At 39.7% G+C, this 12,914-nt stretch overlaps 2 protein-coding genes across 2 annotated transcripts in view; one reads left to right on the top strand and one right to left on the bottom strand.

Moving 5' to 3' along the window:
• The window catches only part of LOC105355974 (vicilin-like seed storage protein At2g18540), a 13,111-nt gene extending 8,316 nt beyond the window's left edge, over positions 1-4,795 (bottom strand). The window contains exons 1-2 of the mRNA XM_023964123.1: positions 4,737-4,795; positions 4,549-4,616 (exon numbers count right to left, since the gene is read on the bottom strand). Of these exons, the coding sequence (XP_023819891.1) occupies positions 4,549-4,616; positions 4,737-4,795 (127 nt within the window). The remainder of the gene's footprint in view (positions 1-4,548; positions 4,617-4,736) is intronic.
• Positions 4,592-12,914, top strand: LOC101156677 (potassium channel subfamily K member 5-like). Its single transcript, XM_023963961.1, has 5 exons — positions 4,592-9,355; positions 9,949-10,060; positions 11,652-11,818; positions 11,922-12,090; positions 12,160-12,914. Exons 1-5 carry the CDS (start codon positions 9,170-9,172, stop codon positions 12,831-12,833), a joined length of 1,308 nt encoding a protein of 435 aa, XP_023819729.1. The 5' UTR covers positions 4,592-9,169; the 3' UTR covers positions 12,834-12,914.

Below are 12,914 nucleotides of genomic sequence, written 5' to 3'. Positions count from 1 at the left end.
TGATTAGTATTCAAATTACTGATTAATGAATTGTGTTTTAATGCAGCAGCAAAAATCCTTGTTTTGAGAGGAGCATAAACATTTTTGGAATGGTTATGCTTTACTGGTACTCGCCTTGCAGAGTGGTAGTCTAACTGTGCGAATGCATCATAACTCCCAAAAGAGGATTACACCAGCAAGCTCTTCTGGGACCTAGATGACCTCACTCTCACAAAAGCAGAAGCAGAAACATCCCTCAACATCACTTCAGGACTTCTGTGTGTCTGTGTGCAGGCAGCATCGCCGTTCCAAAAGCAGAGGAGACCCCGAGCACCTGGATCTCTCACTTCTCAACCTCAGTGTTTACCACAGCTCTGCAGCATTAGCCTCTGCCTCATCCTCCCTACGTCACATCTGCAGCTCCTCGCAAAAGATTATCTGACTATATATATTCAGCAGTATCATCATCGGAGATGAGGCTTATTGGATGAGTTTCACTTGAGTGCATTAGGAGCCACACGGGCACGAGGAACAAACATATTCAACAAAGAAATGCCCCCACTCCTCCTCCTCCCCCCTTTTAGAGCCAAGATGGGGTATTTTTAACCCAAACATTCCTCCAGGGAGCAGAAGCAAGACACATCAAGCAGAATGGGAAATTGAAGCAGACCATCTCTGAAACATCATTATTATGTTTTTTTAAAAATACAAATATATCTCTTAAATAATTTACGGGACACAAACAAACCAATATGGAGTTAATTTTAACATTATTCGTTTTATTTTAAGATTTGGTTTAAAAAAATAACGTAGAGTAACTTTTTCTTTCACAACAATTGTTTGAAATTTAATACTGTTTTCGCCAAATTCTAATCATTTAAAGAAAAAAAATCGAATTTGTTCTCAGTTTTGGTAAATGTTAGCTTTCCCTAAAAAAATGGCAAACAAATAAATAAATGACTCGCACATGCAAAACGGGCAACAACCACAACAAACGAATCGCTGCTTCCGCCAACAGCAGGGACTACTTTTATTTAACATTCTACAAGACTATCGCTGAGCTTTAAAAAAACACAAAGTAAGAGTTGAATCACTAAGAGTCATGTAGAAATTTGTATATATTAATTTCTGATAAACAACAGCCCGGAAAACCTTTAAATCTTGTGATTTTTAATTAGAGCGAAAGGCGGTTGAATCGGACCGCTGTGCCAGGGTATTTAAAAAAATCTCTTTATGAAAATGGCGCCGAATGTAAAGCAAAACATACACCAGCGAAACACACCCCCTTAAAATGAGCTTACCTACTCTATGTTTGGCATCAAGAGAGGAGAAAACGGCGCAAAAAAATCCACAGAAAGCCCGCGATATTCCGCTCGTTTAAGAGAGAAACAATGTTTCGGGGCGACGCATGCTTTGTTGTGCCGAAGGTGTCCGATGCTCGTAAAGGGGCGGAGCCTCCAGCTGAAGCTTGGACTTGAGTTGAACCAACCCAGCAACGCCTCGCAACGATGCTGGAGATGGAGACAACTTTGTCACAATGCTGGATTCAGCTCCAAATCCAGTGAAATTCGGGTTCAAAGCTACAACGTTTTGAACAAAAAACAAAAAAAGATAAAGTTTCAGCAAACTATCTGTTCATAACTGTGGTTCCACCCAGTTACATTACAGAAACCCCTGAGTTAATGGGGGGAAAGCAAGCAATCATTAACAGAGTACAATGTCCAGTAACGGCAGGCAAGCACTTTGAAACAAGATCAATATGTCCATGATAAGTTTTGAACCCAATAATGGGACTAAAACCTGGGATTCAAAACACCAGGGGAAAAAATGGATACCAAGCAGAACCGACGGCAAAAAAAAAGACAAGTTGTGTTCGCTTTCAGTTATGCTCAAACATACTGGAAGTCTTTAGGAAGCCCAGCATGTTCTCCACCCATCTGCCTGACCCCATTAGGGACATACGGCTTATAGGCGGAGGGGGTTGGTTATTATTCTCATGACTACACGAGATGAGGCACCAACACTTTTTTTTGTTGTCTTGCATGCTGTAGGCTGGTGTGGCATGCAAATCACTCCTGGGTCACGTTTTGTTTCAGTTTATAGGGGAGGACTCTGACGAGCTTAATGCACCAAGAGCTACAAGAAACACTGAAGATACAGAAATGAATGAAGCAAAAAAAGGTGGAATTGGAGATTATACATGCAGTTTGGTGACAAAGTGACGACGCGTGAAGCCAAAACAATGCAATAACCAGCAGGGTTAAATATTTACCGAAATATAAAGCTTTTATGGGAGTCCCGCAGAGACAAACTAAAGAGTTAGGCGATACTTAAGGAAGTGGTTTATTTCTTGATTTAAGTCAGATCTTTGAATGGGTAGATCCGATTGGTAAGGTGTGTGAAGAGAAAGCCTTTAGTTGCTTGGAAACCGTTGCCCAGCCCTGCCTGCGCCGACTGCATGGAGCAGGTGCTGAGTTGGGCCCAGGAGAGCGGAGACGGAGGGGAGGAGAGGAGCAGCAGCAGCAGCACTTACAGACCCACAATCCCTGGAGACAGGAACAGCCTGGAACCACAGACACTGAGACAACCCACTCCTAGCACTCAGGCTGGAGACACACCCAAACCACTGAGGTAAACATCCAGCCTCCACCCCGCCGCTCTTCCTCATTTGTTCAAAAGGGAACACGCGCAGTGCATTACTCCAGCAGAGTGATCGGGTTTATGTTTGTTATAGGGACTTCTTTATCCTTCTCCACTGTGTGATTGCATAACATCTCTCACACGGCTCCCGCCCAGTTCATCTCCCTTTACCTTGGAGTTCACCTCAGTCTTACTCTTTGCCACCTTTCCATTCAGTTCTTACACAATGACCACGCAAAGATGCTGAAAACTCGCCTCCGTGTGACAAAGACACTGGCTGAAGGGATTTTTTTTTAACTTGTGCTGAGCTCTCAGCAGCACCAACTGGATGGAGGGTAACTGTGCATCAATATTCATAGCACACCATTATGTCATGAAGAATTTATGAATCAGGAATGCTTCGTGTTTCTCCTGCTCCTTCCCTGCAAGTGGGCACGGTAAAGCCCTCTTTTATTTCTTTATTTCCCCAGTTAAAGGATTTTGTCTGTGAACAACACAGAGAGGAGATGGAAAAGTGCATCCAACAACAGTCTATTAACAAAAACAACACTCCTGCATATGATTTGACCTTTACCTACTTCTTAAAACAAGACGTCCTAAAACTTGTGGTGCATAAAACAAATGGTGGTGGATACTCTGCATGGTATTGCATTATGTTTGCTTATTGGAGCCAACTGAAATGTCCACGTTTTTTCTTTTTTGGCTTAGACTGCCACCTTGTGGATACAGTATCTCAAATATCTATGCATGGTTTGATGACTGTTGTCAAACCTTGCCAAATACCCCAACCTTGATTATCTTCTAGAGGACATTGAGGAAAACATCCGCCAGATTGTTCACTTATGGATTTATTGTCAAACTAGTGATTAAAAGTACATAACAAATGTTAAAATATTCTTTAGGAGGGAATCCCCCTCTGTTTGACACCAGTTTATCACAGTGGGGTGATGCATGAAGCCAACGTGTTCTGCAGAGATAAAACATGTTGGCGCTCAAAGGCTTTAGGGCCTTAAAAGCACTCCTAAAATGGAGATGAAGGCACCAGCTTTGGTACCTTTTTTGTTTGTTTGTTTGTTTGTTGTTGTCTTTTTCATTTAGAACTTTAACTACTTTGAGGATAATCCTTTGTCCTGGTTTATCTAAAATAAATTAACTTTTTTTCCCCACAAAAATTACTGAGCCTCAAATAAACATTATAACATTTCTGAGAGTTGATGTTTCTACATACAGCCTGAATAAATTTGTTTGTTTTGTTTAAAATAAAGTTTTTTTAAACATATAATGATGCACCCAAAGTAAATACTAGTGGAGTATATATTTTAGTGCAATACTTCAATAACACCATAGCTATAATAACTATATATCTATTGTATCTTAAAGAATAGTTTTATACTCACATCATTTGTGCATGTTTAGTGCCAGTCGGTGACATCAGGATAACATGGAAAAACAGGAGAAAAAAAAACAATTCAGTTAATCTGAGAGACAAAAAACGGACTTCACATGACACTATATGAACTTATTTGACTTTTTAAGACAAACTTTAAAATGCAAACCCACAAATAAAGTCAATGTGTCATGTTTATTGTTGATCAAAATTCAGTTTAGTTGCAAATATTAACTTTTTCTGCTTCATTAAAGTAGATCCAACATATTTAAAGCTTCATTCAGCTTGATTTGATCTAAAGTGTCGTGTTTGAAATGTTTTCGTTTGTTGGCACCGTGCTATGCCGTCGCGCGCCAGTATTTTCCGCCCCGTTCAGCCCCACAGGTTTCTCTGACCTCACCGCATTTCACACAATCCCGCTAAACACAGTGAACGCCTCACGCGCTGTCGCAACCACAAAACGAGAACATATTGATACAAAAGAGTAGAGGGGGGGAAGGTGCAGAAATTCAGATGGAGGTGTCTGGGAAAGACGGATATACCTGAGCGCTCAGCAGGATTCCTCTGAGGGCTTTCCCCGCCTTCATTCCTCCGCTTTGCTGGTTGTTGCCTTCAAGTCAGGTGGGAAACTTAAAGATCAGGTTCCTGCTGGGGAGGCGGTGACGCAGATGCAATGACGAAGCACTTTTCGTGGTGATGGGTGGAGATCAGAATTTAGAGATTGACTCACAGAGGCCGGACAATGACTTGTTTACTGCAAGGCCAAATGCTCACTGGAGCGTTTGCCATGGATGTTAGTGCTCCTGCTTTTATCAGGTCTTTAAATGCCCCTGAAGGCCGGGTTTGGGCGTTCAAGGAATGTGTTTAAAGGCTCAACTACATTAGCCTACTTTCTCCCAGTTTAGCTGTGCCTGCTCCTGGGTAATAAGCCTGTAACACCAGTAACTTGTAACCCATTTGTAAGCCTCACTGGTGGTCTCACTACATACATACATGCTGTGGTAGATTTATTGTTGTAAGCCTTCAAAATTCATTATAGTGACTTTTTAATATGTAAATATTTACAGTTTAAATATCAAGTATTGATTTGGCATTTTTCATTCAGCTCTTTAAATCCGTTTTCTTTTAATATTTTGTCATGAAGCAACTTTTTTGAACCCCATAAATTACCAGAATTACCTTGCTGTTCCTTGATTGACCACAAGGAGCTGGTTTCAGATGGGCGTAAGTATATATGACCAAATAAGTGTAACGTCACCAATAAAAAAAGGTTTACTTCCAGCTCTAACGAAATATAGTTTGTTCATTCCCAGTTTTTTTTTTTGTTTGTTTTGTTTTGTTTTTTTGCGATCCTACAGACCCTGCCATGTTGGAGCTAGACAACATCAATAAGCAACAATTTGATGGCAACCACTCTTGCAAATCAGGACTAAGCTTGTTGGAGTCCACACACCCATATCACTTGATAGCGGACTCTGGAGAATCTGTCTATCAAACATTTCAAAAGTTTGACGTGAGACAGCATACTTTTATTGCGACATCTGATTGGTCAGTTGAATAACTTGCACTACAGAGAAAAAACTTTAAAGTAGAATTATCAAGAAGATGTTAATAAAAAAAGGTGTCAGAGAATGGCTCTTCTGACAAATATAATGACTGGGTAATAGCTGTTAATGGTAATAGCTGCCTTTCAGAACCAGTAGGTACTTCCTGTTTGGTACTTCCATGTTTAAAAAAACCAACAATTAACTACATGTATGGCCTACTTTTAATGTATTTATCTAATTATTTTCCTTTAATAATAACGTATTACCGTCAAATGAAACTCCTGCATAATTTAGTTGGGTTGCTATTTGTGATTGGCAGGTAAATGGACTCAACAGAAACTTTCATTTAACTCCGTCCCACAAAACATTGAAAACAGTCAAGTTTGGTGGATCAATGGTCAATACGGCCAGACCACTTCATTTGTCACCCTTCCTATACGTGAAGTCAGAGATGATTAGTCTAGTCGTTAAATATCTACGATCAAGTTTCACATTAGACCAACACTGGACCGGCTTTCTGCTACTTTTCCCCTTGATACTGCTGTCATTTATTCTCTTTTATCACCTGGGTCTTTTGAGTTGAACCTAGTGCTGGCCCAAAACACCTGACCAATTGCAACAAGTTAATTATTTTGTATTGTAAGAGACACCCCAATTGTGTTGCACTTTCCACCTTAGTTCTTACAAACAGTGGCTTAACTCTGTTTAGGTAATGGCCCCTTTGTAAAAATTCAAGCAACAGCTGCGTATACGACTTCTGCAATAAAAAAGGTTTTGAAGTCCCAAAAGATGGCTTTAGTTTGGCAGCTGCTGCAACAGGAACATCTGCCTCCATGTTATATAAAAAATGTGGCTTCATCCCTGTGTACCCCCAAGAGATTCCTACTGTTTTTACCTTTGTTTTGAGCTGCTCACAAGTCTAAAAGTGCAAACAATTATTAAAAAAATAAAAAAAGGTGCAAAGTAACACTAAAAATATTAGTTTTAAGTTAAATATTTAAGCAGATGTTATGATATATGAATGACAGTCTGTAAAAAATATACTTTTTTTTAATCACATTTTACAAGCTAAATGTTTTTGTTGGATTCTCAAATAGAGAAGTTGCAGTCTTGCAAATTTGCTACGCATGCTCCCACTGAGACAGAACAACGCCTCTTTCCATTATCGCACACAACAGCCAGGATCCACCCACATTGATCAACTCAACACTGAGTTGAAGACTTGACAAGTGCCACTTCTAACAAAATTCAGTCATGTTTGTAGTGTAAACCTCCCCTGTTGTGTGTTTCTTAAACACACAGTGCCCTCTGCTGCAGGTGGCCTGAGGCGAACATTTTGTTGCTCGACAGTTACACCTCAGTTATGCTGTCAAATTACAAAAAAACAAACTGTTTTGAATAAAAACACATATCAAATATCCATACAAAATGAAATAAACAACAAAAAATGTATACCTCAAACAGAATGACACATGTTTGTCCTTATATTTTGTAGTTTTCCATTTTTTCTATTATTTTGGTCAATGGTGTATACTTGTACAGCGCTTTTCTACCTTCCTCGAAGGCCCAAAGTGCTTTACAGTCACAGTCCCATTCATACACACATTCACACACTGCTGGTGGCTCCGCTGCAAACCTCCCACCAGTGGCAAAGTGGGGTTCAGTGTCTTGCCCAAAGAGACTTCAACATGTGGGCAGGCAAGGAGGGAATCAAACCTGCAATCTTCCGATCAAAGGTCAACTGCCCTACTGCTGCACAACGGCCCCATATTTTCCCAATTTCACTGTTTTGTAAATATTTTTTTCTCAGAAGTTCATGATTTAATGTTTTAGTGTTGTTCAAATGTGAGCAACTGAGAACAGAATGCTGCTTTTAGTTGTTGCTGCTTAACTTAAATTCATGAAACATGTTAGCAAGAAAAAACAAGACTATTTAATAAAAAAAAAAACTTTTTCTAAAACACACTAGTTCAATAGTAAGTTAATTCTTTTTTATGATCTGGTTTGGTGTTGGTTGTGCAGTGGAACACATCCTAGTTCTTCTGGTGAGAATTTTAGTTGCTCTTCTTTGTGTTGACGTTTTTTCCAGGCACTCTGGCTTCCTTCCTCAATTTAAAACCATGTCTGAGAGTTTAACTGGAGGTTGTAAATTGCAAGTATGTGTGCTTTTAAATCTCTCAATGTAGCCAAAACATTCTGCCCCAAGTCGGCTGGGACAGACCTCAGTAGCCCAGGTAAACGATGTCATGAAAAGAATCATGCATTCATGTTGGATATGTTCAAAAAAGGATATGTTATAAGGGATCACAGAATGATGTGATTTTATCGAAAGCTGAGTTTGCATGCACCACGCCCTCCACTTTTGTACTGGCTGCTTCTATTTTAGGAGGACAAATGTGCTTGAGCTGCCCCCCCCAGCCTGTGTACTGCAGTGTTGTTTGTCTATTTTTCTGTTTCTTAATGGGTATGTGCCTCCATCCAGCCATTTTCTGAACCATCTGAATCCCCTTTTGGGGTTACAGGGCTGCTGGAACCCATCTCAGAGACAGCTGGGTGAAGGTGGGGTACACCATGTACAGGCCACACAGTCATACATGCATGAATTCCCATTGAGACAATTAAAGATCATCATCCATCTTCAGAACCCTGCTGGATTCTTTATGGGGGCTTTGGGGCTGCTGGAGCCAACCATAGCTATTTTTTGGCAAAGGCGGGGTACACGCTGAACAGGTCGTCATTTGGTTGCAGGGCCACACACACACATTCACACCTAAGGACAATTTAGAATCCTCAATGACCGGTAAAGCATGTTGCTGTGGGAGCAGCATACAGTGGCTGGAGAAAACCCACTAATGCTTGCAGAGAACATGCAAACTTGAAGCAGAAGAGCCCCACCTGGGATTCGAATCCAGGACATTCTCAGAGGCAAGAGTGCTAACCGCTACCACACTGTGACGCCATATTCAATGCAGTTTTTTTTTTTTTTAAACAGCAAAGGGGAAATGCTTCAAAACTCAGAAACTGTTTCAACTTATCAGTTATATCTTGAGTTAGCAAAGACAATCAAGCCAAAAACGGATTGCAAAAGTAAAAAATCTAATTTTGTTTGTATTTATTATCATTTTTTTAATTGATCAATATAGTAAGTTGCATTTTTAAAATGTTTGTCCGAAAAATGTGACTACTTTGCTTTTTTTGATAGATCTTTTACTCTCCATAAATTCCGGAATAAATAAGGGCTCTTTCTTCTCATGTTGTGCAGATATCAGTCCCCAACATTTAAAATGGGTTTAATCAAAGATTGTCTGAAACTTCTTTTTTCTTTTCTTTTTTTTTTTTGAAGAGTTAGGGTTAGATTTGCAGTCAGAAAAGCAGCAAAACTGTTTTTTTTCTTCAAATAAAAATCCTTTTCTAGGAAGAGCAAAAGTTTGACATCACCTGACCAGCTGAACAATAGACCCATGTTTTTATGTTCCGACTGAGAGTTGTAGCGCAACTCTGCATCTGCAAACTGAAAAAAAAAAAAAAAAAAAAAAAAAACCAGGAAGAAGCAGACCAGAGCCCTGTTGTTAGAGTGATCTGCGCGTCCTTCAGGGGATAAAACTATGACCTCACAATGGCCGATAAAGGTCCTCTTTTAACCTCTTGTATCATCTTTTATTTGTCCATCGGAGCGGCCGTTTTCCAAATTCTCGAGGAGCCCTACTGGATGTCCGTCAGAGACAAATATATCCAGCAGAAGGAAAACATTTTGAAGACCTACCAGTGTCTGACCCTGGAGGATCTCGATGAGATCCTGGAGGTATGGTACTACTTATCTTTGTGGGAAGGGTTTAACCCTGCCTCTTCTGAATTTATGGGCTTATAAAACCATAGTTTGAATCAACTGACTGAGCGTCTATAAATCTGTGAAAATGATCAGACTTGTGCTTTTTAATGGAGTCTGAGCGCGTGAGGCGGGAGCTGCCTTTGTGTCGCCAAAAACTTCGGAAGTTTAGGAAAAAGTTACAGAGACGGTAGTTTTAATTCTTTTTTTTAAAGGTATGAGTTAAAAGCGGAAAATAACTCCGTTGCGATTTATCCATAGGTATGCGGCGCATGCACGGACACGCACGAACGTGAATGTTGAAACGGGGCCAGTTTATTTACACTTTGGGGATTTTACATGAGAATAGCCAAGTGTATACCTTTAGTATTCAATACAATTATTGAGAAAGCCTTATGGATGAGATGTGAAACTTTTACAACTTCAAAAATAAAATCCAGATTAAAAGAAGAAGAAAAACGTTTTCGTTATGTAACAACATCCTGGATGAATGAGGGTTTTCACAGGTGATCAGCGGGGACGCTTTTGTTTTGTGTCATTGATACACAGACATTGCTTTTGTCTGTCAGGTTGCGTCGGAGGCTGCGGGCCAAGGTGTGGCCATCACCGGGGACAATCACCGCAACACGTGGGACTGGGTCAACTCTGTCATTTTTGCTGCCACCATCGTCACCACTATAGGTCCCAGACTTTTCTTTTTACCACACCAGTTTCTATGTACTGACAAAACACATCCCAGAAAAGTGTATTTTTATCTTAATATTATTATAATTAGGGGTGAGACGATTAATGGATGAATTTTTGATCCTACAATCCAACCAGATCAATCTGTCTGAGGTAAATTGTTAATCAAATGGTATAGAATCATTTCAAAAGGAGATAAATCGATTTGATCAATATTGGAAAACATCGTTTTCATTCAGGCGGTTTATTTTACTATAACGTAAAAACGACCAAGTGCCATCACAGCAGACAATACATGTGATGGCAGCAAAAAAAGATCTATCTGTTTGAATTTTTGGCCCAAGATGTCATGGATCGATCTTAGGTCAGTGAATCAGATTGAATCGTATCGTTCAAAATGAACCAACTTCGATTCTAATTCGGATCAGCAACCACAAATTATGATATGAATCAAATTGATGTTAAAACAAATCATTATTCCCCTAATTGTTATAATTCAAGCATTTGTAATAGATATAAATATAATTTATAGTACTCCCTAAGTGCCTTTATCAAAAAGTTGTACACTTAAAGTTTATTTTTATTAAGTATAGGCCTACTTATGTACAGCAAGTTTACAGACCAGGAATCTGCCAATACTAAAAGAGCCAATTGGTTTAGTTTCTATCTTACCAAAGCCCATCTCACCGCAGTGTTAAATTTTTGTTTTTGCAAAGGAGTAAAGCAACAGTAGTCTAAAACACATCAAGTCATTCTTTAAAAAAATGTAGCGTTAAAATATTTACAATAGTTGAATTTTGACAGTGTTTAGTTGTTCTATATTTAACCATTTTTACTTCTTTTAATTTTGACATCAATTACTTTCAAAATAAAATACACCCTGTGTCAAATATGAACCTCATCCTGCAGCAGATTTATGAAAAGTAAAAATGTTATAAAGTACAAATGTGTTTTTTTCTATTTTGGTTGCACCTTCACCCTTTTTCTTTTTTAACTATCAAAACAGAATAACATTGATATAGAACCCCCCCCCCCCTCCCTAAAAACAACAAAAACAAATCTGTGGGCTCTAAGCTTATTTTAGTCATAAACTGACAGTATAGGCTAAGCTTGTTACCACCATTTTGCTCATTTATCTGAAATGTTAAAAAGGTAAACATAAATGACACAACGTAATTAACTTAAATTAACCAAAACTATAAAAAAACAAAAAAACAATATTTGTTTAAATTATTAGCATTTTCCCTCAAAGCCAAAGAGCCAGAATGGAGGGATAAAATATCTGCATGTGGCTCTGGATCCCCAGGTTGCAGACTTCCGCTGTAGCGCATGTACAAGTACAGTAGGATGTATCCTAACCTAAAACTTCTTTAAACTAAATTGGAACATTTTAATCTTATAGATAGTATATAAAAGGTTAATTTCAAGTATACTGCCTCACTTTTAGCATAGATTAAGTATACTTGTAGTACACTTTGTTTACATTTTGCTAAGGGTAATAGTAATGTTACTGCTTGGGTTCTACTCCTTTTCACTATCAGTGAAAGTAATTCATTTATTTATTTTTTTTCCTTTTTGTGATATACAGGTTATGGAAATGTTGCTCCCAAGACAAAGGGGGGCCGTGTGTTCTGTATCCTGTACGGTCTATGTGGGATCCCACTCTGTCTGGTGTGGCTCAGTGAACTGGGCTCCTTCTTTGGAGACCGAGCAAAGCGTTTATCTCAGGTTATGATTCGGAAAGGCATTTCAGTGGTAAGTCTTACCAGCTTTGCAGAAACTATAACCCCCCCCCCCCAAAAGAAAGCAAATGTTTAAAAAAAATATTAACGCATTTTTTTTTCTCCACCGGTACCAGAAAAAGGTCCAATTTACCTGCACAGCGTTGTTCCTCTTATGGGGGCTGCTGGTGCACTTGGTGATCCCTCCTTTTGTTTTTATGTCAGTGGAAGGATGGACGTACTTGGAAGGGATTTACTTCTCCTTCATCACACTCACAACAGTTGGCTTTGGTGATTATGTTGCAGGTAAGAAAAGCTGAGGTCATTGTTGGATTAGGACCACTGTCAACGTCTGAACACTGACCGTCATTTTAGGTGTAAATCCGGACATCCAGTACCCCCGGCTGTACAGAGTGTGTGCAGAAATATGGATTTACATGGGGCTGGCCTGGTTATCCCTGTTCTTCAGCTGGAACGTCCACATGGTGGTGGAAGCCCACAAAGTGCTAAAGAAAAGACGACACAAGCGCCGGCACCTGATTGAACCAGAGCCTCTGGTAGAAAAGCAAAACCTGGACGTGAAGCCATCTGTCATTGACATTTTTAACTTTCTTTCTGAGAAGGATGAGGACTATAGCACCATCATCAAACAGATTGGAATTACGGCGAGGATTAAAAAGCCGCCCGAGAACATCAACCGTTCAAAAAGCTGCAGTGACATCTTAGCCATTCAGACCCTGGAACATTCGCCGCGCCGCAAACGCATGATCAGCATCAGCGAGGCGTTTCTCAACGCCAAGATAGAGGAAAGTGAGCAGGAGGAGGCGCTTCTGCAGCAGGACAACATTCAAGACCTCGACTCCTCAGATGATGAGAAAGGTGGTGGCGTCTTTGGACCAGAAAGCGATGCTCTACATTTTTCTGTGTCAGCTAAAGGCGGCGAAAAAGAGGAGGAGAATGTTGAGCATTGGGACGGTGGGGCCACTAGATTTACAATATGCAAGGTGCCTGAGGAAGAATTTCAATTGAACTGTGATGACAAAGGGTAAAATGTATTCATTCTGTCACCAAGACAAGAGCCTAGGGTTCTGTCTGACCATTGAAAAAGATGAAAATATTTCAGCAAAAAA

Source organism: Oryzias latipes, chromosome 16 (assembly GCF_002234675.1).
Source record: "Oryzias latipes chromosome 16, ASM223467v1".
Lineage (NCBI taxonomy): Eukaryota > Metazoa > Chordata > Actinopteri > Beloniformes > Adrianichthyidae > Oryzias > Oryzias latipes.
The sequence above is the reverse complement of the archived record's forward strand: the minus strand, read 5'-3'. Positions and strand labels throughout refer to the sequence as shown.